We start from the raw sequence: 27,029 nt of genomic DNA, 5'->3' as shown, positions 1-27,029 counted from the left end.
AAAATATTACCATTTAATAAGATTGAAATAATTCTACATTAAGGACACGTCCGTATTACACCTTGATTCAATCCAAAAGCACAGCATTTTCACTAAGCAGAGAGCACACAGATCTTTGGTATTATTTACAATATACCAAGCAGCAGAGAATGTGGTTTCCTAGTCTATGTCCAACAAAGTGCTCCTTTTATAAATAAATCATGTTGTGGAGGTTGAGAAATAAGGAATCAGTTAGTGTCATCTAACTTTCATGATCCTTAGGAACTCTGGAAAATTAGCTGCCAGTGTTTTAATTTTTTTTATTTTTATTTTCTTGCTTTCTATGGAATCATTAACAGAAAAGCAGGCTTTGTTACAAACAGATGCATCATGGCTTTTAAAATCTTGATATAATTGTAAAGCTATGTCTTAATGGAATATTCTGCATTATTACTGTCATTAGTAGGCATTTTTAAAGTCACCATAGGAGGTAAGTATATTTTCCATTAAAGGATTATTTTAGTCTGAAATCTGTCTGAACTATTATTCTCTATAAACTTTAATGGCATGAATGCCATAAAAAATGAGAAAATGTTTTATTTTTTCAGGTATGATTTTAGTGAATATAAACAAAATGAAATTACTGCATTGCTGGTGTCTTGGGATATTTAGCATAAGGATGGTCATGTTTTAAGTTGTTTAAATGGCAAATTTTTATGTGTTTTATAAATGACTATTACTTTGTATATGAAGAGTTTTCCACATACCACAGCGTATCAAAACTCGTTGGAAAAGTAATTCTTACCTAAATCATATTAATTTGGTTAGCACTTTCAATACTAATGATAATGACATTGTGTCCTTACCTGTATGTAAGGTAATTGTGTATCAAGATATTTAGTTCAGGGAGAAAGTCTTCCATCCTAGGGAGAAAAAAGAAGCTACAGACAAAGTAGTTGTAAAAACTGGTTTATTTTTTTAAAAATAAATACAAAAATATAAATATAAAACATTAGCAGATAGAATTTGATGAAATGAAATTGCACAAATGTCTGTATACCAGGTTGCATATCACACCTACTAACACCACATGTACATTTTTTTTAATTTAATGTACAGAACAGGATATACCTTAAAATTTTTCTTCACCTTTTTAAAAGCTTCATTTGCAAGGGCAGGACATGTATCTAACAGAAGCGGCTTGTTTGTGAGGTTGCTTAAGGGAGAACTATCCTGTTCATGTTTCTGAAATTATCTTTTATTTACTAAGATGGACAACACTGTATTTCCATAGCTTTGGCTCTTGGAAGTGATTAAATAAAATGTTGTATATATTCCATGAGACATCCTACAGGAAAGAATTAATGTAATTAATGAACAAATTAAGAAGTAAATGGGAAAAAAAAATTGTGCTGACTGGCAGGAAAAACCTCCTGAATATCAAATATTGTGAAGTGGAGACAGCATGGGTATAGTTACTTTCTCTTGTTTGAACAGAACATATATCCTACGTTAAGAGTCTTTGTCACTTTCCCCGCCACCATACATTTCTGCTAGCTTATTAAACCGAGGGCCCCATTCTCGGAGGTAATCGTAGTTTTGGTCTCCTTCAGTAGTACCTGATTCTAATGAACTCAGAGATTCAGCAATGGAATCATTTCCTTCATAGGCATAGGTTGCAAGTGAGTCGTATGGGGGTGCGGTGGGGTCAAGGTCGTGCTCTTTTAGCCTTTCATTAATGAAATCCCGGACGTCCGTGTTATCTGGAGCTGTAGGAGTCCTCCGAGGAATAAACAACGTTTCCGGAATAATATCTCGCCGGAGCTTTTTTTCCTCAATGGCTGCAGGATTCCTCAGGGTGCCGATATCAAAGGCCTGGGTGTCCTCCTCTCCACCACCCTCATCGTTATAGCTCACAATGTTGTCTCTGATATCTTCTTTTGACAAGATCAGAGGCTCTTTTTTCCGCTGTCTTTTCAGAGCTGCAAACAGTACTACTATAACTTGAAAAAAGACAAGAAGATGCATTAGACCTCCGTTCAAAACACTGTAACGAGTGGAAATACTATAAAGGAGTTTAAGTTACCCAGGCTTTCTATAACAGGTTAGACTTTCAGATTAATTTTATACTTCCCACAGTTTGGGGGAGGTGTCAGGCGAGATGCTGAAGGGTTTAGCAAGGGTGGGTGGTGTTTAAGATCAGTGTTTCTAATTTATTTTTAAAGCAACGTAAAATATTCCTTAAATATAGTGACTTATTTTTAAAGCAACGTAAAATATTCCTTAAATATAGTGACTTACACTTTATTTTTCTAGGAACCATTTAAAAAGGTTCCTCATTGTACAGATAATATTTATATTTTGCATTAAATAAGGAACGTAAGATGCTATATAAAATTTGTGTGTATAAATCTACACCAATTGAATTCAGCTTCAAGGAAGACAATTTACAAGGACAACCTGATGCTTACTTTTTTCAAAGCCTTTACATAATAGCAAAAAGCAACATCCTTCACAAGATATTGAGTACTGACTTCTGTTACATAGCTTTGCTGATGAACTTACATATTTTTTGTTACTTTATTAAAAGAATCCTGTAATTATTGAAAAAAAAAAAGATTATTTAGAGTTAGATGGATTTAGAAATTTCTAAGGTTTCCATGAAAATATATACCTTGCATGAGACCCCCCCCAAAAACATTGTTAGGTTACAAGATGGCAAAGAGTAAATTTCTCAATTTACAAAGAGTAAAATTCTCAAATTACAACACTGGATTAGCTCCCCCCCAAAATTATGAATCTTGGCTAGATTCACAATAGAAAAGTGTACTGCTCAAAAAGGACATTTTCCCACTTCAATGAGAGACAATATTCATAATCATAACAGTGGAAATAGCATAAATGATAAGAGAAAGTTAGTATCAAATTCTTCTGATTGCAGTAGAGTTTCTCACCCTTACTCATTATTTCCAAACATTTTGATCCTCAACCTTTAAAAGGATTCAAGGGAAAAAGTGTGAACTCAGTTAGATAAGGATGGGAAGATTCTTACTGGAGATATATATATATAATATATATAAATATATATCCATATATATCCAAAGAAATATTGATACAAGTATTTACCTTCTTTGAACACACATTTAAAGAGTATGTAATTAATTATATTATTATATGAAGGGGTATTAAGTTATGTTTTCTGTTTTAACATCGAAAGCACAGACTAGTCTGTCTTTAACCTATGTGAGAAGGCAAACAATAAACATTTTTAATACCATGAAAAAGAAAGTTTTAGCCATTGATAAGTGTTCTTGGTCAAGTAATTAAAAAGCAAATACGCAGAGCTTTTAAAAAAGTGTATTCTTCAAGCTTTTAAGAAAATATGCCATTTTATTTTGCCTAAATTCAAATATTTATGCACATGAAAATGTGTAAAGATTTTAAATCTCAGATTATTTATCATCAACCAAACGACCTTGCTCAGCAAAAGCCTTCTAATGTTGAGAATAATGACAACTGATTACGATTTGCTCCAAGTTCAAGTTCATTTCCCTTTTTCTTGAATGTCTTTTGATTAGGGTAATAGAAATATAAAAATCTGTTTAAACTAACAAAACTAGAGAGAATACTTAAACTTAATTCAAAAGCAGTTAAGCAGTCTGCTCCTGATTATAAAATGAACTATCATTGTTTGGGGGAAAAGTAAATCAGGTAAAAATCTATTTTAATACGATTTTAGTGAATATGTAAGATAGTGAGGCCTCCATCCAGCCATAATAAAAGTGGAAATACAGATTTCACGGGATCTCTGCATACACTAATAGCAAGGTACCCTAGCTCAAACACTCAGAAATTATGTGACCTTGGAAATTATTCTGACTATTTTGAATTTTCAGTTTCATTATGCATAAAATGAAAATAACACCACACATGCCAGATATTTTTTTGTCAAGTGAAAAAGGTTGTCATGGCAAAGTGCCAGTGACAGAGTCTGAAACACAGTAAACACATACTAAAAACTTACCACCATTAATATTATTCGTACTAGAGACTTTCATTTTAATTGCATATTTTAATAGAACAAGTTTTCTATATGATTTAAAGTATAAATCCCCCAAATAAATATTTATATTACTCATATTTGCTATTGGGGATTCAACTATTGTAAGGTACATTTATTAACTTTTCCTCAATGTTTGTTGTATTAATGGTAAGTCAAATTATAAAAATAGAATTATACCAAATTCTCACTCTATGAAATAAAATGAGGCATATATTTTTTGTGGTACAGAGAAAAGTTTTGTTCTGGATTTCATTTTATAGTAACAAATGATAAAATGTGTATTTTTTAGTTTGCATGTTCTCATTTCCTGAACCACATAAAAATCTAATCTAGAATTGTTCAAATCATCCATTCAATGATTTATCTGTCATAAGTAATTTACCTTTCTGGTATTTAAACACAGAGTGAAAGTACATAAATGCTATGATAAAAGCAGAAAAATGGAAACTTCTATAGAATGAAGTAGACGTAATCAAGTCAAATAAAGAACGTGGAAATATTTTTAATCCATTTCTTGTTGTTGCAGGCCTTAACTTCATACAAAAACATGCTCTTTTTTTATAATCATAAAAATATTGCTACAATTTATTATTATCTACATTATTTTAATATTTAAGACAAATGCTAAAGTTTTACTTTATTTTGTATGTGTGAAAAGTTAGCAATTATTGAATACAGGAATGCTGATGGGAATTGCTTCTATATCAAGTTTTTGAATTGCTATTCTAACAAATGTTATCAACTTAACCTTTGTCTTTGTTGTTTTTAGTCTTATTGAGATTGATTAACGTCTACCTTCCAGAGTTATGGCTTGAGACCCTACTATTTATCTTCCATCTCTTCCAACTCTTACTTGATTCCTGTATAGAAGATGTTCCAGAAGAACCATTGCCCCAGACTCTGTTACCATACCACTCAGGAAGAAAATAATGGGCCAGCAATAAAATAATTGGGGTCCTGGCCACTGATGTGTCTCCTTTCATTTGTTCACTGGACTTAGGTTCTAAAGATCTCTTAATTCCATCAGAACATTCAGCACGGCTAGCAAGAATTTTGTCTCTCAAATTTCCAAGCTCCTACACAAGCCATTCTGCATTCATTCTTCTTGCCTTTTCCTTTGTTTACTGCATTGTGTGAAAGACAGTTGTTGTTTTCTCTAAATATTTTGATTTGCATTACAATGAATTCTAGGCCCCACGAGGTAAAGTTCCGCTATTACTATGACTACAACAAAAATTCTTTATATATTCTTATATATTCTGATCAAATAAAATATTTTAATATAAAGCATATCACATAGTTAATTTATGTCTGTCTTAAAATGTGGGATTGGTTTTGGGAAAGGGATTTTAATAGCAACGATTCTTCTTCAAAAACATACTAAAGAGCCTAGAAAATGTTCCCATTGTTTTAAGGTTTCTTACCCAGTAGAATGATGATGCAGAGGAGGATGGCGATCAAGGCCCCGGTGCTGAGGCCGGCAGGGAGGAGCAGGGCTTCGGCACTGCAGGATTGCATGTTGCCTTGGCTGTCACAAGCACACACTCGAATGGTCAATGTGCCTGTGCTGCTCTGAATTGGGTAATCATTGTCTGATATCACCACAGGCAAGAGATAGGTACTGATTTCATGTCTATTGAATCCATTTTTTCTGGTTAAGATTCTGGCAGTATTATCTAAAATAAATTTTAAAATATTACAATTGGTTTGAGATAGTACATTTTCCCCAATGTGATAACCAAGGTTTAACATATAAATAAAAATGTATTTATGTAAAAAATAAAATTGATATACATTTTCCTAAAAAATAAGTACATTGCAATTAATATATAGATAAGACAAATGATTACTTTGAAAAATATACTATGAATTGTTTATTAGGTTTTCACATAATTCCTCAGTACTGTTTTCAAAGTGGTAAATTTTTATAAGTGAATCATTTATGAAGATTACATAGATGATAACAATTGCTTTCTCTTTTCAAAAAACCTATTTTGCATACCAAGAGAAAAACCATACTAAATGTGTGTTTTTTAAATTTATGTGCATCTGTGCATGTGTGCTTACACACATACAGAACACACATCAATCCAATATTCATGAAGATAATGGATTAGGTAAATTTCACACATTGTTGCATGTTTTAAATCAATAACAAAATAGAAGAAGGAGGTTTTTTAACCTTCAAGAGGCATACATCTTGCCATTGCAACAGTACCTTTGTAACAATGCCTTTGTACTGAATCACCTCACAGGCTACTTCTCATTCTTTTCACTCCTTTATGCATATTTGGCTTTGGTGAATCTGCTGCTGATAAATCTCACTGAAGTCTGCTTAAGAGTCTTACTGAATCATTCATTTCTCTACCCTATGTGTCCTATATTATTGTTGTAAGAATTATTTCCAGCCTTTCTAAACTTATCAAGACTCAATCATTTCCTTAACATCCATAAAGAGACCTCTTTCACATATTTTAGTATTTTAAAATTGAAGAGAGTACACATTGCCAAATAAGGGTTTACTAAATATGTCATTAAATACTTGATTAAAACAAAATTGTATAACTCAGATCAATAAATTGACATGGCATATATATTGCAATGATTACATTAGGGACATTTCCTGTTAATATCATCAAAGGTCATAGTGAACAAGTTCTAAAACTTACCTTCATTATCCTGTACTGTGAAGTTTGGATTGACAGCAGCTAAACTGAAAAAAAATTTCTGTCCACCTAAAGGGTCATCTTTGTCTACTGCACTTATAGTCTGTATTAGCTGCAGAAAAAGAAAAATATATCTCATCAATATATGTCTTATCCATGGGTATAATCTGCACTTTTTTAAGATCTTCATTTTGTCTAAAGTTGTTCAAAATAATTGACTTTTATTTCTTGTGAATGTATCCTTGAGTTAAACTATCTTTTTATTATTACTTTGATTTTAATAATCTCTCCCTCTCTCATCTCTCTCTCTTTTGGATCATACCCTTTACTTCAAGATGGTAAACAAAAATATATTATTTGGGGTTTTGTTAATTTAGATATAGCACTTAAAATGAGATTATTTTATACGCATTTACACATTGATCTGGAAGAATTTTTCTAATGTCAGAAAAATTTAGTAAATTATTGTGATATGCTTTGTTTCTCCCCAAAAATAAAATGAAAAATGATCGAGGAATGTAGAGATTTTATAGGTAATGTTATACGTAACTTTTTAACAGAGTCTGAAACATTATTAGAAACTTTGACAGTCCGAGTTCAATTAAGTTACATTTTCAATAAAATTGTATTTTAAAAATTCAACATATGTATATTACGTGGGGATTATTTGAAAAGGGTAAACTCTGATTGATTTTACGGTAAGAGAAAACATAAGAAGCTATATGGTAGCAAAGTAGACAATTTAGCTCCAATACATAATCAGATCACTGCTTTGGACATATATGATTAATATAAAAATATGAATGTAAGATGTATATGTATATGTAATATGTGGGGTTTTTTTGCATCTGTATTCCTTTTGTTCTTTAATTTATATTTATAATACAATTCTTATATGTTTTACATATTTTAATTTTGAAGACAGCCTCAAAAGTTGTTAAGTATGTACACTGATGCCTGTATAGTCAAATTAATGCTTAACCAAAAGGAATACACTTTCTACTGCATTAACTCAATGTTATGTGGATGTTGGGTTAAAATATTTGTTGCTGATGTTTTGTTGGTTTAACAAGTGATTTCAAGTTAAAAATATTATGTAAAAAATTACAAGAAATAAAGAAATTATTACAACTATCTGTATTAGATTACTTTTCTTTTAAAATGTCTTAGAGCAATGAAAATGTGATGTATTTGTGGTAGTAGCCTGTTTAATTACAACCCTAACCATTTATTTCAATAGGATACAAGAAATATAATTGGACATAAAGACTTATATTTATTGCCTAGAAATAAGCAGCAAGAAAAACATCATTTAAAACTTTGAATTATTTCAAAAGTACATTTTAAAATCATAGCAACATAATTATTTGACTAAATTTTAATTGTAACTTAAAATTAAATATAAGCGAGAATTATAAAAAAGCAAGAATATAAATCTATTAAAATTAATAAAGTCAAAATATTGTTAACTAATACTACTTAAGATGTGTCAATTCCGTGAAAAAACATTTCTTGACTGATTTGTTATCTTAAGGATTTCGTTTTCAAATAATGATTTATAAGAATATATTGAAGAGGAAAAAATGACATAAATGGAATAACATCAAAAAAGACAGTAGACTACTACAAATCCTTAGTCATTAAGATTAATATTTTAACATTCACATACAGACACAAAAAGTGATGGAAATGTAAAAATAGGGCTAATGGCCTTTGAAAATGGAAACTCAAATGTCTCAAAATAAATATACATTTCCAACCGTATATTTTCCCTCAAAATAAACTTACAAAGTATAATTTCAATTTATTTTTATGGATCAAAATAATGCAGTTCAAAAACAAATGGCGACATCTTTACCTATATCTATCAGAAACTTTAAAAATTAACATTAAAATCTTTAATTAAAATGTGCTATTTTAATCAAATATTATAGCACTATTGATTTAAAGATCAGTAGTTAATTTATACATTTTCATTGAATATTACAAAAGGGGTAAGTCAAACTCGTAGAGATGATACAAACAAAATCATATGTTACAGAATCTATATTACATTACAATATATTTTTATGACCTTAAGACATCGCTGTTGCAGATGCAGGCACTTATATCCTTTACAAGATAAAAGTTTTTTTTTTTTCTCTTTAAGACATTACTTCTAGTGTTCAACTTCTTCATATCCTGAATTTACCTCTCAATCGTCAACCGTATATTAAAAATCACAATGCTTTTGTTTTGGTAAATGTGCCACAAAGACTGGTAAGAGATATCAGAACTTGGCAACAAGGAGGTAAAATTATTTTCCCTGGCTCTCTCTGTAAGCATCCACTGTCTTTTTTTGTCCTGGAGACAAACTCATTTGATCCATTTCCAATAAAAGAGTTTTCCACAATTAAGAAACAAACAAACAGAAACTAGTGATTTCCAGTATTTATTTTGAGCATATGAAGAAAAGTACACAGATAAGTCATTTACATTTTATCTCCTTAGCAACAATATAATTGATTTCTATTTTCACTGGACTATTCTAAAATAATCTTAAATCAACTTGAGGAATGTTTCAGTGATCATATTATTATGGTGTCTGGAACAATGAATGGGTTTTAAGATATTTAATGTCTGGAACAATGAATGGGTTTTAAATATTTAAAGTTAGAAAACTGGTTAAGTTTTAATATGTTTTAGCATTTTCTGTGGGAAGCCTTGGAGTTTCTGTTGTTGAGAACATTTTCTTTGTGCTGGTAAAATGCACCCTTTTGACTGGGTGCCGTGGCTCACGCCTGTAATCTCAGCACTTTGGGAGGCCAAGGTGGGCGGATCACAAGGTCAGGAGATCGAGACCATCCTGGCCAACATGGTGAAACCCTGTCTCTACTAAAATACAAAAAAAATCAGGCAGGCATGGTGGCATGTGCCTGTAGTACCAGCTACTTGGGAGGCTGAGTCAGGAGAATCGCTTGAACCGAATCCAGGAGGTGGAGGTTGCAGTGAGCTGAGATCATGCCACTCACTGCACCCCAGTCTGGCAACAGACAGGTTCCTTCTCAAAAAAAAAAAAAAAAAAAAAAAAAAAAGCACCGTTGTACCCTTTTCAGTTGTTAGGGAAGTAATAAGCATAGAGTTGATTTCTGTTTTCACTGGGCTGTTCTAAGATAATCTTAAATCAACTTGAGGAATGCTTCAACGATCATATTATTATGTTGTCTGGAACAATGAATGGGTTTTAAGATATTTAAAGTTAGAAAACTGGTTACGTTTTAATATGTTTTAGCTTTTTCTATGGATAATATGTAATGGGATATTTTTGGTTTCTTAAAGGCTTAGTTGCCATTTGGTTTGATATGTGTTGTTAGTTGGCATGTGGTTTGATAAGTCACGTAGATACTATTGAAGGGAAATGAAAGCAGCATCTCTCCCTAGAGGGACATCTTGGGAAATCTGTGATATTAAATTCTTTCCATGAAGATTAAAATTATTCAAATGTATTTTATTTACTTAAAATATATTTTATTGACTCCAGGAGTAGGCATGAGTGAGACAAGATAGAATGAAAAACAAAAAGAGCCAGCCCTCTATCCTCTCTTTTGCTGAGGTCCTCTGACTCTCTGGGAGATGGAAAAGGTGAAGGGTCAAGTCGCCTAGTTCAGGCGCAGGAGGGGACTACTAATATTACATTAGTTAAAAGTTGCAACATTTCCAAGGAGAAATTCTACCCTTAGATCAGAAAATAGGCAAGAGCAGGGAATGGTCATTAGTTTTATTTGTCACCTTATTTTGTCCACAACCAAATGAATGGATTATTTTCCATGTCGGTGTCACTCTTAAGTGCTACTCTTAAGGAGCAGTTAATTCAGAGGAGTGTTGGGTGGACTGAGATACACCATAAGAAACTAAAGCACACCTTGAAACCCTGACATTCTTCTGCTTCCCTAGGAGAAGGGGAGTCAGAGCTAACAAATTAATTTTAAAAAGGCTCTGAACAAGAATTTTATCAAATTACCACTTTGATTTTGCCTGCTAGGATGTCATAACCTGGAATTTCATTCCTTAATACATCACAGTTTAGTTTAACCAAGGCATTTTTCAGCCTGTGAGACCAAAGTGACATCTAACAAACTGGTGTTATTAGAATTTGCCTGTATGGGAGGCTATTGCACAGGCAGCCAATTCGACAAAAAAATATTAATCATCCTCTTCCTATCAGGTGGGTCAAGACAGGCTAATTCCCTTTTTATTGAAATCATCTTTTATTTGATTATTTTCCTTCAATATGCCAGCTGTTTTTTAAATGTCCAAAAGGTATGGAGACGTTGTGAGCCAGTTATAGTTAAAAAGAAAATCGGCAGAAGGAAAATAAACAAACATCCTTTCCATTTTGTATATTTTGAATACATTTGTAAATCAGTATTTATAATGACTTGAATGCTCTGAAAAGATATCTTTTGAAAATCAAATAGAATAACCATAGAGGGAGCAATGTATGCAGCAGTAGCAAAGTGGCTAATTTATCTCTTAGAGAAAAGACTTCAGCTCATATCATGCTGAGCCTGCCAAGCAGAGGATGATTTGGAATGGTATTTTCGGGGCGTGCACTGTTTCATTAAGTAGTAAGTGGGAAGCAGCTAAGTCATTTAAATATTCCAAATTAAACATTTCCATAACATTTTCAAGTAAAAAAAAATATGAATCAAATTGCAGCAATTTTGCCATATTCAGACAACAGACAGGCTATTGAATTCTTGTTAGAATCTTCAAAAGAAAGAATTTGAATTATTCCACAATATAATTTGCATAAAAATGTAACAATGACATTGATGTTTATAAAGAGCATCAAATAATGTCAAAACATAATACAATTTCATGATGGTTCCTTTTTTTAATAAAACACATTTGATTCCCAATTATTATTTACACCACGCAGCTTCCTTCTGTGAAGATAGCACTCAAACCAATTAAGAGCATTCTCTTTCAGCCATATACACTGGAGCTTTTCAATCAACAAAACGAGTCCACTGAGGAAAAGACTTACAGAATTATAAACAAAGCTGACACAGAAAAAATGTTTTAAAGTACTAAAATCAAGTCATTAAGCACTTCATACGTTGCTGTAATGATGACATGCAATGTGTAAGTCTAAGGAGCAAATTCTGCTGCCCCGATGCAAAACCATATCTGCACACATCAGAATAGTGACTAAATATTCTGCTGCTCCCGTACATTTGTCTCTGGTTTTCCACAGCATTCATCTCTCATCTGTCTAGCAGGTATCAGTATTTACCTAATGACGCAGCAGGGGGTCTTAGGGGTTTGCTTGTCTTTGTTTTTGAAAGTTTTGAAAGTAGTTATTCCTTCTTATATTTCGACTTTTGTGGCAACAATAAAATTTTATTTCAGCATTAGAATTTTACAAAGGAAATATGAAACCTGGTATACGGCTTTTAAAAACACTTTCACCTTTAAAAACATCAGTTACGGTTTTTAAAAATGCTATCGGGACTGTATACGAATGTCTCCATCTCTGTGTATTCTTTCCTCTCAGGATTTTGAAAACAAAATATTTCGCACACAGTTAAAATCTTTCCATAGTTTTAATCCTGTAGGTGCTTACCTGCCCTGGTCTGGCATTTTCACATACAAAAGTGTCATAGAACACAGCAAACTGTGGGGCATTGTCATTAACATCCAAAATTCTCACAAAAACAGCGACGCGTGTTGTCTCTTTGGGATTGTCTAGAAAAGGGGAAGAAAAATATTGTTTAGGAAGACAAATTTTTGCATCAAAGTTAATTTATATAGGCATCTTGTGGATATGAAGTGCTCACATACAAATAAACATTGCAATCATTCTACTAACATAATGAGCAAATGCAATAAAGAAAATTACTGCAGAGCCTAATTAAGTAGTCATGGATTCAGTTATCATTGGGCACAAGGGTACTATTATTATTTTGGAAATCATGTTAAAAGTACAAGCCAGTATAATTGAGTTCACACTATATTTGTGTCCTTATTGTCCAAATACATAAAATAAGAACACTTATTTATTAAATCCTTGTTATACTTCATAGTACCATTTAATTTTTACCTGTATTTTTTTGGATGAAGAAATAGTTTTAAATAAATTGGTAATTTATCCAAGGTCATTTGCTCGTAAGTGGTAACTGTCATAAAACCTACGTTTGTGACTAGTTTTATCACCAAAGTGTATTTCAACACTGCTCTCAAATTTCTGTTTGAAAATTTTATTATATGGGTACTTACTTTACAAACTACTTGAAAAATTTATGATGAAATATGAAGATTCAAATATTTTATTAATATAGTTATTGCTGGTACCATCTCCACAATCTAGCTCAATTTTGCATTACAATCTATTGTCACAAATTAGCTCAGTAGTAAGACATAGCATACTAATCATACCTTTTGCAACAAATGCTGAAATCAACAGCATCAAAGTTCTCACATAAAAAGATGCATTTCTGGCTGGTCACGATAGCTCACGGCTGTAATCCCAGCATTTTGGGAGGCTGAGACAGGTGCATCACTTGAGGTCAGGAGTTCAAGACCAGCCTGGCCACCATGGTGAAACCCTATCTCTATTAAAAAAAAAAAATATACAAAAAAAAGCCACGTGTTGTGACAAGAGCCTGTAATCTCAGCTACTTGGGAGGCTGAGGCAGGGGGATCACTTGAGCCCAGGAGGCAGAAGTTGCAGTGAGCCGAGATTGTGCCACTGCATTCCAGCAAGGGCAACAGAATGAGACTCCATCTCAAAAAAAAAAAAAAAAAAGATGCATTTTCAAACTTGTTTTGATATGTAAATTAATAAAAATATAAATGCCTCTTTATTTAGCTTAGCTTTGAGTAACAACCCTGTATTGGTTATAATTGCATTTTTTTCTATTACAGATTTTTCTAGTCACTTATGCTAGCTGAGAATGTGTTTACATTTTAAATTCAGTTTATATTCATCAGGTTTTATGATGTCAATATCTCAGTCTTTGGATACAGTTAAACTTCTGTGTAAATTTTGGAAAAGTGAAGCTGAAGAGCAATATAATGCAATAAAGACTATAATTAGCAGAAAACAAAACAAAACAATAGCAGAATAGCTAGGGGACAGCGGCAACCTTATTAAATGGTCTCAACCAACATCAGCTGTGGATATCATTTAGCCCTGTAAAATTGATTTGACGTCTTAAGGTAATCTAAATAATTTTCAGATAAAAAGGTAAAATATACTGTCACATACAAACAGGAAGTATATTACTACTAAAAATAATTTATATCCCCTTGTTCTGTCCATATAATTGAATGTTACTCCAATATTAAAATTAACACTTTAAAAAATGATATATAAGAACACACTACTTAGCAGGGATGTATTTACAAGGTTGAGAGAGAATAAAGAAAGGCAGACAGAATTGAAGTGTATTTATCCCTCTTTGCAGAGAAAATTTAAAATGCATCCTTTATTCACTATTTATTTAAGTCTTACTCCAGTCTACTGAACTCACATGTATTCAGTTGTCAGGTTCTAACTTCATATTTGCTAATATATTGTTGCATATTATCCACTTGTTAGTGTACCAGGAGGTTCAGAGTTCAGACCGTGGAGTCTAACATAGCTGCTGCTTTGATTCACAAGTTCACCACTCATTTGTTACATTACTTTGGCCAATTTACTCCACGTATTCAATGTCCTGGTTTACTCAGCATAAATCAAAGTAGAACCTCTAATCTCACAGAGTTACTTGTAAAATTAGGAGTTAATGCGGCCGGGCGCGGGGGCTCACGCCTGTAATCCCAGCACTTTGGGAGGCCAAGGCGGGCGGATCACAAGGTCATCCGGGCTATCACGGTGAAACCCCGCCTCTAATAAAAACATAAAAAATTAGCCGGGCATGGTGGCGGGTCCCTGTAGTCCCAGCTACTTGGGAGGCTGAGGCAGGAGAATGGCGTGAACCCGGGAGGCGGAACTTGCAATGAGCCGAGATTGCGTCACTGCACTCCAGCCTGGGCGACAGAGTGAGATTCCGTCTCAAAAAAAAAAAAAAAAGAAAAAGAAAAGAAAATTGGAGTTAGTGCATGAAAGTTTCTTATCAAAGTATCAGTTTAATGATCAGGACTCAATATGCATTGACTATAATCATTACCATCATCTTTATTATCATTATTATATCTTCTTCGTTTTCTCATGTTACTTAAAAACTTGTACTTTTTCCACATAAAGTATCTACCTAATAAAAACACATTAATTAGCCTTCCTACCATCCATGTGAGTCTGAAGAGGTGTGCATTTGGGAAGAAGTGGAGAGAGGAGAAAAAAAAAAAAAGGAGAAAAATGCTGTCTCATTATTTTACGCTTCCTCTATGCCAGACCATTTGCTAATACCCAGAGCCATGGTGTTCTCTACAAATGGACCTTTTGCTATCTACTTGTTGCTATGGAGAAAAGTGGGAAGGTATGCTTCTTCCATATTTTCTGGAATGTGCTCTTTAACCTAATTATAAAGTGAGTAGCAAAATATTTCCTTTCAATATAAAGTCTTGACATATAAAGAACTCTTGTTGCTAACAATTCACTTTCTAACGATGCCACAGGAGCCAGGAGAGACAAAAGTTTCATATCTAAAAAATTGCGTCGTCAGCCACTTCCCAAACACAATATAGAGATTCTCCAGGATCTTTACAAATAACTCAAGGCTCTTAAAATCAAAATCGAAATCCACAGGGATGAATGTGCTTTGTAAAGCATCGAGCCTGGAGCCACCTATTCAAAAAACAGTGCTTACACTAATCTTTTTTTGCTGGCAGACATTGTCGCTTATGTATAAATAAAAGTATAAAGTGTTCCAAGGAAGAATCAAACTGAATAGCAGTTGGCATATATTTACCACCTGAGTTTCTCTCAAAGTTCTTCAGGGAAACACTACTGTAGCAAGAATGGATCAGCAATAAAGGATCTTAAAATGTATGTCCTATGGTGAAGCCATGACTATGCATCCACAGGCCTTTTCATGCCTCCAGATGGAGAAAGTTTAAATAATTATCTAGAAATCACAGGCATTCGAAAAATATAACTGTTTTACCTGCTTTGGGTAAGAATTTCTATGAATAAGAACTATGGTGTAGATAATGGAGTTCTTTAGTCATAAACTTAGTTCTATTGTCCTCAGAATGTACTGCAATGATTATAGTCAAATTTTCACATGTAGTGAGAGGAGTTCTTTGGTTTCTCTAACAAATATGCCCTAAAATCCCAAGTTTATTATTAAGTCATTGATTGTGACCTTAATTTTAGATGTTTTATTCTCCGCATGACATTTTAAAATATTTTTGAAGAGGAAAAAGAGGAGTTATTCCATGATATGATGCACTACATAATTACCTGGAGTGGTACCTGCCATACGATGTGATATATTTGTATGGAATGTAGACTTAAATGATTAGAAGTCAAGCCAAAAACGTATTGGTAAGAAGTACATTTGAACACCATTCTGTCCTGTTCAGGGTGTGATGTATGACACACTGACTGTAAAGCCAGTGTTTAAAATCTAGTAGAAAAAAATCCTTACACGTTGTTTCGCTCTCATCCTCATTGCATTTAATGCCCAGAACAGAATAATGGGATCCTGATTTTGTGGTTTGGCAGGTATGCATTTTTGGCAGTTGTTCTACAGATTGATTTTATTTGAGGACAAAAAAAAAAGATTCAGTCCTTTAAAAAAAGAAGTAATTGGCTTAGCTTTTTACAGCATTGTAATTACTTCAACTAGCTTTAGAAGTTAAATCTCACAAAATATCTGAAAGGGAAAATGCAGTTCCTTGTTCACTAGGCTTGAATAAGGATATTGAATCAAGCAGAGAGCACAATCATGATTCTGACATGACCAGATTGTATCATGTTAGGTACATCTAACTATGGGGATGTGGATACAGATATAGAAATAAAAACTTTCTTTAAAAGAAAAACTTGGAAGTATTTAGTTAGCCTTAAAATCAAAAGCTAAATTCACAGAGTATTTAGCTTTTATATGTCATATATAGCAATTATATGGAGAGAACAAGGGGATATAAACAGATATTTATATCTCACAATGGAAAAAAAATGGACCATTTGAGATTAATCTGTATTTCAGGGATAGATGTAAGCAAGACACTAAATCTATTGCTTTGTCCTGAAGCTTTGAGTTCATTGCTGATGATCTGTCTAGCCTAATTCAATTGCTCTGGGACACTTGGTGATTCGGCCTCATCCAATGCTTTGCCTTCCAAAGCCTGTAGCAGTTACTTCATATAAATAACTTGAAGTTGATACGTGTTTGTGGATTCAGCTTAGTATTACAGATCTAAAATTTATGGGCTTAATTTTTAAAAACGATTCCATCCCTAATTAGTGCTTATTTTAAAAACAGTTCAAGAGTTGCTCTACACCACGTACATCACAACATGGGAATTAGAAAATCTGAACAGGTTTGCATGTACATGTGCTGGTAGGGCTGGCTTCATGGGCATGTGATCCAAGCAGTTCCACAGGGCCTTACCCTTAGAAGAGACTCACACTTGTTTTAATGCTGCATCTTACATTTCTTAATTTACTTTTAACAAGCACCTGCCATTTTCATTTTACAATGGGCCCCATGAATTGTCCTAGTATGGGCAAGAACTTTCACTTTTAGAGGCAAATGTGGCTTGAATCTGTCAGGTTTTAGTGAATACAATTTTGTAAATTAGCTGTGGAATTAAGTAATGAATCTAGAAATGACATGGTTTCAAATCTCAGTTGTGCTAACTCTGACATTATAACTTTGGACCAGTTACTAAAGTTCCCAGAGCCTTAGTATCTTCTCTGTTAAAGGTTAATAAAAATATTAAGAGAAAATCTTTTTTTTTTTTTTTAGAATGACACCTGACATTTATGATTAATGTGAACTCTGATTAACAATATATACCTGGGATTCCTCATCTGTAAAAGAGAAGTTGTAATATCTACCTACATGTTTGTTGATAAGATTAAATTGCATCATATATACCCAGCATTTATCATAGATCCTAATTATTAGTGTGCGAGTGACAAATTTAATACTTTTAATTTTTCCACAAATCATAATATCTTTAGTCTATAATTCAAGCTCATTTTTATTAGTTAATATTAAATATACATTTACATATATGGAAAGGTGGCAAAATATGCCATTTTGGCATACAGATTATTTTGAGTTAAAGGTACTCAAAACAAAACAAAACAAACCACGAAAAACAGCAGATGTAAAAAGGGTGTTCTGCTCCTCCCCTTTTCTTCCTGAAAGCAGGAGATAAAACCCCCATATAGAAGATGTCCTCTCTATACCAGAAGAAAAGTAACATTCTTATCATCAAAAATGGGAAGTGAGGCCAAGAAAATTCCATACAAACAGATTCAGATTTTATTAACGTAATTTGTATCTTTATTTATGCTCTGCATATACATTTAATTACTTTTTCACAATTGCCTCTCTTTATCATCCTAGTATAAAAACATTACAGTTTTGCCACTTCATTCGGTCTTTATTTCTTTATGAGAGCTCCTGTGTCACGTAAAATTTATATTAAATACTTTTCTCCTATTAATTTGTTTTTTGTTTGTTTGTTTGGTTGGTATTTTTCTTTTTTTGAGAGGGAGTCTCGCTCTGTCACCCAGGATGGAGTGCAGTGGCGCGATCTCTGCTCACCTCAAGCTCCGCCTCCCGGGTTCACACCATTCTCCTACCTCAGTCTCCGGAGTAGCTGGGACTACAGGCGCCCGGCTAATTTTTTTTTTTTTTTTTTTTTTTTTTGTATTTTTAGTAGAGACGGGGTTTCACGGTGTTAGCCAGGATGGTCTCGATCTCCTGACCTCGTGATCTGCCCGCTTCAGCCTCCCAAAGTGCTGGGATGACAGGCGTGAGCCACCGTGCCCGGCCGGTTAATCTGTTTTATGTCAATGTTATTTTGAGGCTCAGCCAAAAACTCCAAGAGGGCAGAAATAAAATTTTTGCATCTTCTACCAATACGTATAGGTATCCCTCTATGTATCGATGTAGGAAATATTAAAAAAAAAAAAAAAGTGTAAGTGCTGAGAAAATTACAATTCATCTGTCCAATGAGAATGAATTATTTCTAATATAAAATAAAACCTATAAAATATGTTAAAATACTTAAAATATATAAACATAAACATCTAGATATATGTTAGATAGATAAAATTCATCTTACTGATTTCAGCAGCAATAACAGTAAGATTATGCCACTGAGATAGTTCTCGGTCAAGAGGTTTTGAAGTATAAAGAGATCCATTTCCTGAATGAATGTTAAAGATTCTGTCAAGGTCAGTATGGCGATCCAAGGAAAATCTGAACATGGAGGGCAAGAAAAAATACAGGGTAGCATTATTAATAGCTTGCAGGAAAAAACAGTGAAATGCAAAGACACACAAATCACTGATAATTACAGGAAAGAACACAGTGCTGACCCAGAATGTAGATTGTTTGAATGACTTTTCATAGTTGCACACATACATTCTCCTCAAGGCATAAATTGGTACTTTGCTCTGCATTCAAATGCTATTCTCCTGAATGCTTGTGTTATTTAAATTATTGTCTGTTGTCATATTCATTCAACTGATTTTGATATATTTGGTCACAAAACAGTTGGAATTACAGGCAGTTACATTGCCAACTGACATTATTTGGTTATTGGAAGTTCTACTGAAGAATAATACAAAGATTTATTGCAAAAGATTATTCCCAGAAGCTATGTGTTCTTAGAAAATTGAAGACAATGTTAGCTTCATCAAAGTAATAGACTATCAACTCCTTATGGTGTTTAGTAGTTTCATGGTATGACACTCATGCAGCTTCAATTTCCTAGCTATTTGTATCATTATTACACATATTGCTTTTAATGCAAAATATTTAAAAAATAGAAAAGTTTGGATGGCCGGGCACGGGGGCTCACGCCTATAATCCCAGTACTTTGGGGGCCCAGGTAGGTGGATTACAAGGTCAGGAGTTCAACACCAGCCTGACCAATATGGTAAAATTCCATCTCTAATAAAAATACAAAAATTAGCTGGGTGTGGTGGCACACGCCTGTAGTCCCAGCTACTCGGGAGGCTGAAGCAGGAGAGTTGCTTGAACCCGGGAGGCAGAGGTTGCACTGAGCCAAGAATGCACGCCACTGCACTCCAGCCTGAGTGACAGAGCGAGACTCCATCAAAAAAAAAAAAAAAAGAAAAAGAAAAAGAAAAGAAAAGTTTGGGATAAGAGTTTTTAATATATCTGTATCAAATAACGTCTATATGCATTTAAAAAATATCAGCAAACTATCCTGCAATTTGATAGCAAGCATGGTGTGCTGTGTGTCATTTTAAAGCCTAAAACTAGATTTAACATTCTGGTTGATGTAGTTTAAATAAATCTCATTATCTTTATCAAACTACATATCTAACATTCACATATTAAGAAAATCGTTGTGTCTCTCCACTTGGAATAATTATTTTATTACTGAGAGATCTAACATAAATTTCACCTCTTCATTGTAGCCCCTCATGATGATGTAAAGTAGAAGCTATTTATCCCCCCTTCACTCATAAAGCAGCTGTACCACATCTTTCCATTTACCACGTTGTATTAGGAATTCATTTCATATAACATCTCAAACAGACAATAAAACATGAAAACACCAAGCATCAAACTCTATTAGGCACTCAATGAATAATATTTGATTCTCATTGTGAGTCTTCTTTTCTAATAGACTGAGAACTCCTTAAGAAACATGTTAATATCTGATATGGTGATCCACAAATATTTGTTAAATGAAAGAAAGAATGACCTAATTATCTGGCATTTTGGCAAATAATAAAGTTCCTTATTTCTGGAGAAATATGACATAAAGTTGAAATATATAGATCAATAAAAGCCTCTGCTGTCATGCATCACTGATTTTGCTAAATCCACTTCATGTGTGTTCTTTCTTAATTATTTCTTGTAGTTCAGAATGAAGAAGTAATGACAAAATTTCAAACATTATGTGACATTATTTTGCAGATACACAGAGATCATAGTTCTTTTACAAATATGATTCAAAGTATATAGTTTGCAATTCTGTATTGGAAAGTTATGTGTGTTAACTTTCATTTTCCTTTCTAAAATAATTTCCAGAACACACATTTTAAGAAAATCCCTTTGAATACTGTATTAACATTCACAAGATATGACACAATTTATAGCATGTCAAGTATGATCCTTCCCATAATGACATATTGCATTAGTAAGGCTATTCTATTTTTTTGAATATATATATTCTAACCAAAGAATGATATCCACGAATATTCAGTAAATTTTCTACATCAAATTAGTATAAAGTCAAAGTGTACAGCAACTTTAATGGCATACCCTCTGTCATTGATAACCAAAGGAGTTATTATTTTTACTATAATATGTATAATATTATACCTAAGAGGACTATAATATACATATACATAATATAATATACATAACAGGAATATATGTATAATAATATTCATAAGAGGATTATTTCCTCCTAGTCTTTAGATTTGCATCCTTATTAACCATTTTATTTTATTTTAAATATCCACAGGTATATTTTGACATATAATAATTATATGTCTATAGGAGGATTTAAATTCTATTTCATTGTGTGGAGAAATATCTTGATATTACAATTTAAGTATGCCACTTAATATACATTTAACTAACAATATTATATTTTATTTTGTAACGTCCATTTTAAATCTGAAACACAGAAGACAGCTTGCTAAACCTTAGAATCTCTGCCAAGAAAATGCTTGGTAAGTATTTAATGAAGAAAATTAGGCCTGTGTATTGGTTATATAAAACTTTCAAAGGAAAAAAAAAAACAAAAACAAAAAAACAGAAGGAATGCAGCAATTTAGATGTTGGTAAATGAACTGGGAAAGAGGCATTTATGGGAACATCATGTGGCATGTACAGGTTTCTTCTGCCAATATGTAACCTGTGATGCTGTGTGTGAATATAAGAAAACATATTTATGTGAAATTATATAAATAAAAAGTAACATAGATATTCATAAAATACATGATTTCACTTGAAGATATGGCAGACCCTATAGAATTTTTAACTGGTTCAAGTCATGTGGCACATAAAATTAGAAGTTTCCTGAATGCGCTGTGGCATGTGTAGGAGAAAGATAAGCGTGCACTCAGAAAGTGAACAATAACCATCTGAACTCATACTTGACTGGTTCACATAGAAAATGGGCAAGCAAAATTAGCCCGCAGAGATTTAGAAAACAAATGAAATCCAAAATACAGGATGGACTAATGGATTATAGTAAGCGTTCATTTTCATACTGAATAGTGTATGTCGATATACGTATTTCTTTAAAGTAATAGAACAAGTGTCATTAAAACAGTGATTTTTTTTTCATTTTCAGGAGTTTATGACATTTCATATGTTTTTAAGCTGTCATAAGAAAGAAAACAAGAATCAAAAAAGACTCACCTTTCTAGAATGTTCTCATATATTTTGAAAATTGGCAGAATAAATAAATAAACATAAAACAAAACAGAATCCTCTCAACTTTGATGGCTGTGTATTAGGGGAGTTTCTAACATCATAATATAACCCACACTGCAGTATCATAATTACTTTTTTCTTTTTTCATGGAGACAGGGTATTGCTTTGTCACTGGAGAGCTGTGGTGTGAATGCAGCTCATGGCAGCCTTGACCTCCTGGGCTTAAGTGATCCTCCCATCTTAACCTCCTGAGTAGATGGGACTATAAGTGTGCACCACCATGCCCGGCTAATTTTTAAATTTTTTAATAGAGACGGAGTCTCAGTATGTTCCCCAGGCTGGTTTCGAATCCCTGAGCTTAAGCAATCTGTCCAACATGGCTTCCCAAAGTGCTGCGTACAGGTGTGAGCCAGCACATCCAACCTATTTTATAACTGTTAAAACTTCCCTCATTCAACCTTACATTTTATTTAATACCTTTAAAGCACAAATAAAGTGGTTTGGTTGTACTGTAAATGCAGAGTTGACATAGTACCCTGGATCTGTACAAGGGTTCAGAACAACGAACACCGTAAGGAGACATGCAGGTGTAACAAGTAAGATTTCAATGTAAAGGGCATGATAAAAATAAGAAAACCATGAAGCTTGTGCATGCCACGCCCCAAAAACATTCAGAGGCAATTTACTAGAAATGCCTGTGCTCAACATATTTGTATACAACTTATGGAAGGACTCTTGTATCTTCTATTGCAATGAATGTTTTAAATAGAATTTCATGATCTCTATATGTATCTCCGCTTCTTTTCTTTTTTTCTCATTTTAAACTATACTTTGTTTTCTTATTTATTTATTTATTTATTTATTTATTTATTTATTTTGAGAAAGAGTCATGCCCTGTTGCCTAGGCTGGAGTGCAAGGGCACAATCTCGGCTCATGCAACCTCTGCATCCCAGGTTCAAGTGATCTCCTGCCTCAACCTCCCAAGTAGCCAGGATTCCAGCTGTGTGCCACCATGACTGGCTCATTTTTTGTATCTTTAGTAGAGACGGGGTTTCACTATGTCGGCCAGGCTGATCTCGAACTCCTGACTTCATGATCCACCCACCTCGGCCTCCTAAAGTGCTGGGATTACAGGTGTGGGCCACCGAGCTCAGCTGTTTTCATTTTTAAAAGGCACACTTACCTAATAGGGCTGGAAATAGAATCTGGGTCCCTTGCCATTACAGTACCAATGATTGTGCCAACTTCAATATCTTCATGAACTTCAAACAGATAGGAGGACCTACTAAAAACAGGAGGTTCATCCACATCTTCTATAGAGATTTTCACTATGGTAGTATCTTTAAATGGTCCTAGGTAATAAAAACGGGGATCCACATGGGTATTTTCTGCTTCGACTTTCAGAGTATAAAGTCTTCGGCTCTCATAGTCAAGCGGCTGTATAAAAAAATAAATCACCAAATTAGAGTGAGGGAAACTGGATGATAGGCTCCCACTAAGGTACAATATGATTTTTAAGTTGCGGTTGAGTTCTCTTACATAGTTCATTAATTATAAATTAAAAAAGACAAACACAAATAATACAATCTTCATGTTTCATTTAGGATTCGACTTTTACTTTTTATGCATTCAATTAGTAATACTTTGGAACATAGGAACTTGAGAGTTTAAACCTTGGAAAAATTGGGATGGATATTGAAACCTATCTCATAGGTGGTAACATTATAAAAAATGGGCTGGTGGATGTTGTATGTGTTTGTGTGTGAATGTGCATGTGTGGAGGTGTTAGCTACTGCTCAATTTTTCTAAGTAAATACATGCAGTTACCTTTTCACATTTATGCCGTGATGTTTCCATTCAATGTAATGGGCTTATGATATTATAAACGAATTATGAAATCTTGGAGACTAATATAAAACTTTCAAGTTATATCAAATATTCAAGATAAGAAAAACCTTCTGTAATAAGAAATATTTTGATAGTAATTTGGTAAATAGGTTACATGATGAAACAAAATACCCTAAATATTCATATAGTTTAACTGTCAGAACTATAAAATCAAGTATTTTATATCTCACCTATTCTAAAATGTATGTTTTGTTACCAGATAAAAGACTTTGTTAGTTCGGATTCCCTCAACCTTCTATTTTTATTTCGAAAAGAAACAGATTCTATTTGTATTACTGTTGCTATCTGGTCTGAAAAATGACAAGACAGCTGCTTTCCCATTTGATAGTCACTGTTCATTTAATAACAGTTGGTTTTGTACTTTGTACCTTGCAAAAGTATCTCAGGATAGTTTAATTATTAACTAATGCCTATGTAGTTACTCTATGTATGGCATTTCATTAGGACCTAAAGTTTAATGGGCCTTATTTTTTTCTCATAATGATGGTGCTGTTGCTACAATAAAAAAACAGGTTACCTTTAGATTGTATCACTGAGCATATGTTAGAAGAAAACTTACATTTATACAGCAGAAGGGAAAACGTGAACAATTAAATTATGTTCCAATCCATGCTGTCTCTTTTATTAGTAACTCTAATTATTGCTTCATCAGCTGGATAGATGGCATCACACTTTTTATACCTCCAACTGGGATGATATATTGCCATTATTAGGTATTAACTAAACATTTTAAAATAAAACAACGTGATTATGATGTGCTTTTATTAATGTGGCTTAGAAATATGATTACACATATATTAACTTGCCTTTTATATTTTCTAAAATTTCAGGTTTCATGTCTCAATCAGCCAAAACACGTGGTCAAAATTTTCAAGGAGCTCTTTGGCTTTCTGTCTTTCTTATGTATACACAGTATAAATCACATTTTTGGAACATTAGAGTGGTATTTCCTAGTGGATAATTCATGAGTGAAGAGGATATAATGCAATCCCTACTCCTGAAACACACAGATACTTATTTATATGAATGCTTTGCACCTGTTTCACAGTTATGATGCCTTCCTGTGTGTCCTTCTCAGTCACGATGTCAAACATATCAGTACCATCACCATCAATAATTCGGTATTCTACTTCAGCATTTTTCCCAGTGTCAGCATCAGTTGCTTTGACACTTCCAATGGCTGTGCCAACTGGGGAGGATTCAAGAACTCGAAGATGAATAGTGTCTGTAAAGTATAAAGAAAAGGAGAGAGAGAGAGAGAGAGAGAGAGAGAGATTTCTCAATAGAATAGCCAATAGCAAAATGTATATGAGGCAATATAATAGATCTTAAACTCTAAATCAGATGTTGACAAATGATCAATACATGTAATATGGATAACATTAAGGTTTAGGAACTTTGAGGGCTTTGATCTGTGCATATTATGAATAGTAAGAAACAAGTCCTAACAGTAAGAGAAATTCTGGTTTAAAAATGAATATGTTCATAAAGAGAGACAAGTTCCTATCTTTTGCAGGAACATGGATAGAGGTGGAGGCCATTATTCTTAACACACGAATGCAGGAACAGGAAATCAAATACCACATGTTATTACTCATAAGTGGGAGCTAAATGATGAGAACTCACAGACACAAAGAGAGGAACAACAGACACTGGGGCCTACTTGAGGCTGGAGGGTGGGAGGAGGGAGAGGAACAGAAAAACAGTAACTACTGGGTAGTAGGCCTATTACCCGGGCTATGAAATATATATCTGTGCAACAAACCCCTATGAAACAAGTTTACCTATGTAACAATCCTGCACATGTATCCCTGAACCTAAAATAAAAGTTAAAAAGTATTAGCATGTTGTCTCTTTATTTATTTATTTATTTATTTTGAGATGGGTGTCTTGCTATGTTGCCCAGGCTGGTCTGAGCTCAAGCTATCCTCCCACTTTAATATCTGGGTAGCTGGGATTACAGATGCAAACCACTGCACCAACCAAGCATGTATTTTTTCATTGCATAGGTCTGTTTTGAGTGCAGATATGTATTTATGTGTGTTTACACAATCACAACAAACCACAGGATATACAGTGAATGTTTCTATTTAGTTGTTTTGACTATGCTATATTTATTTAGTTATTTACTACTCATACTTATTTCAACTGCATGGCAGAACATTACAAAATTCAATGAAATCAGCCATTATGGGTAGGAATCCTATTTCTAATTGTGACAGCAGGAACAAAGGACAGTCTACGGAAAAAACATAAAGATGCCCTTCGCAGTGTCAGAGTAAAAGCACTAAATACTGACAAACTCCCCTTCATTCCAGAGCAAAATAAAAATGTATCTATGCTTTTGGTGTACTTAGATGTACTTCCAGCATGAGCAACCTCTACTGCTAATGAGATTTATGTTTCAACACCTGGTCATAAACTACGTATTTCTGATGGATTAATCGACCTCAAGTACACTTCTGATTATAGCACCTTCTTGCTCATAAACCTTAAGTAATTCTCCTTAATATACATAATAAACTCCAGACCTCTCAGCTTGTCACAGTCTTGCCTGAATATATCTCTCCTATATCATTTTGCATTTAGTCACTTCCATGAAAGATACGGACCAAACTGGGCTTTTCAAAGTTTTCTAGTCTAAACTTAATTTCCTATATCACTATTTCTTCTTTCTTTCTCTCTTTTTTTCTTTTCTTTCTTTCTTTTTTTTTTTTTTTTCTTAAATAGAGTCTCACTCTGTCACTCAGGATGGAGTGCTGGAGTTTTGTGACATGATCTTGGCTCACTGAACCCTTGCCTCCCAGGTTCAAGTGATTCTCATGCCTCAGTCTCCCGAGTAGCTGGGACTACAGGCACCTGGCACCATA

General features: G+C 33.5%; 1 protein-coding gene across 3 annotated transcripts in view; it reads right to left on the bottom strand.

Annotated features, from left to right (window-relative positions):
• Positions 1-932: 932 nt before the first annotated feature.
• Positions 933-27,029, bottom strand: part of CDH10 (cadherin 10, type 2 (T2-cadherin)) — a 201,911-nt gene continuing 175,814 nt past the window's right edge. For 2 of the 3 annotated variants that reach the window (XM_011987414.1, XM_011987413.1), the window contains 7 exons: positions 25,197-25,384; positions 23,435-23,688; positions 18,946-19,082; positions 12,317-12,438; positions 6,712-6,820; positions 5,467-5,718; positions 933-1,982 (listed from right to left, as the gene is read on the bottom strand). In XM_011987414.1, coding sequence (XP_011842804.1) covers positions 1,492-1,982; positions 5,467-5,718; positions 6,712-6,820; positions 12,317-12,438; positions 18,946-19,082; positions 23,435-23,688; positions 25,197-25,384 — 1,553 coding nt within the window. In that variant the 3' untranslated portion in view covers positions 933-1,491. The remainder of the gene's footprint in view (positions 1,983-5,466; positions 5,719-6,711; positions 6,821-12,316; positions 12,439-18,945; positions 19,083-23,434; positions 23,689-25,196; positions 25,385-27,029) is intronic. The other variant, XM_011987415.1, reaches the window with a different exon arrangement.

This window comes from Mandrillus leucophaeus, unplaced genomic scaffold (genome assembly GCF_000951045.1).
Source record: "Mandrillus leucophaeus isolate KB7577 unplaced genomic scaffold, Mleu.le_1.0 Scaffold31, whole genome shotgun sequence".
Taxonomy (NCBI): Eukaryota; Metazoa; Chordata; class Mammalia; order Primates; family Cercopithecidae; genus Mandrillus; species Mandrillus leucophaeus.
This window is presented reverse-complemented; position numbering and strand designations above follow the sequence as displayed.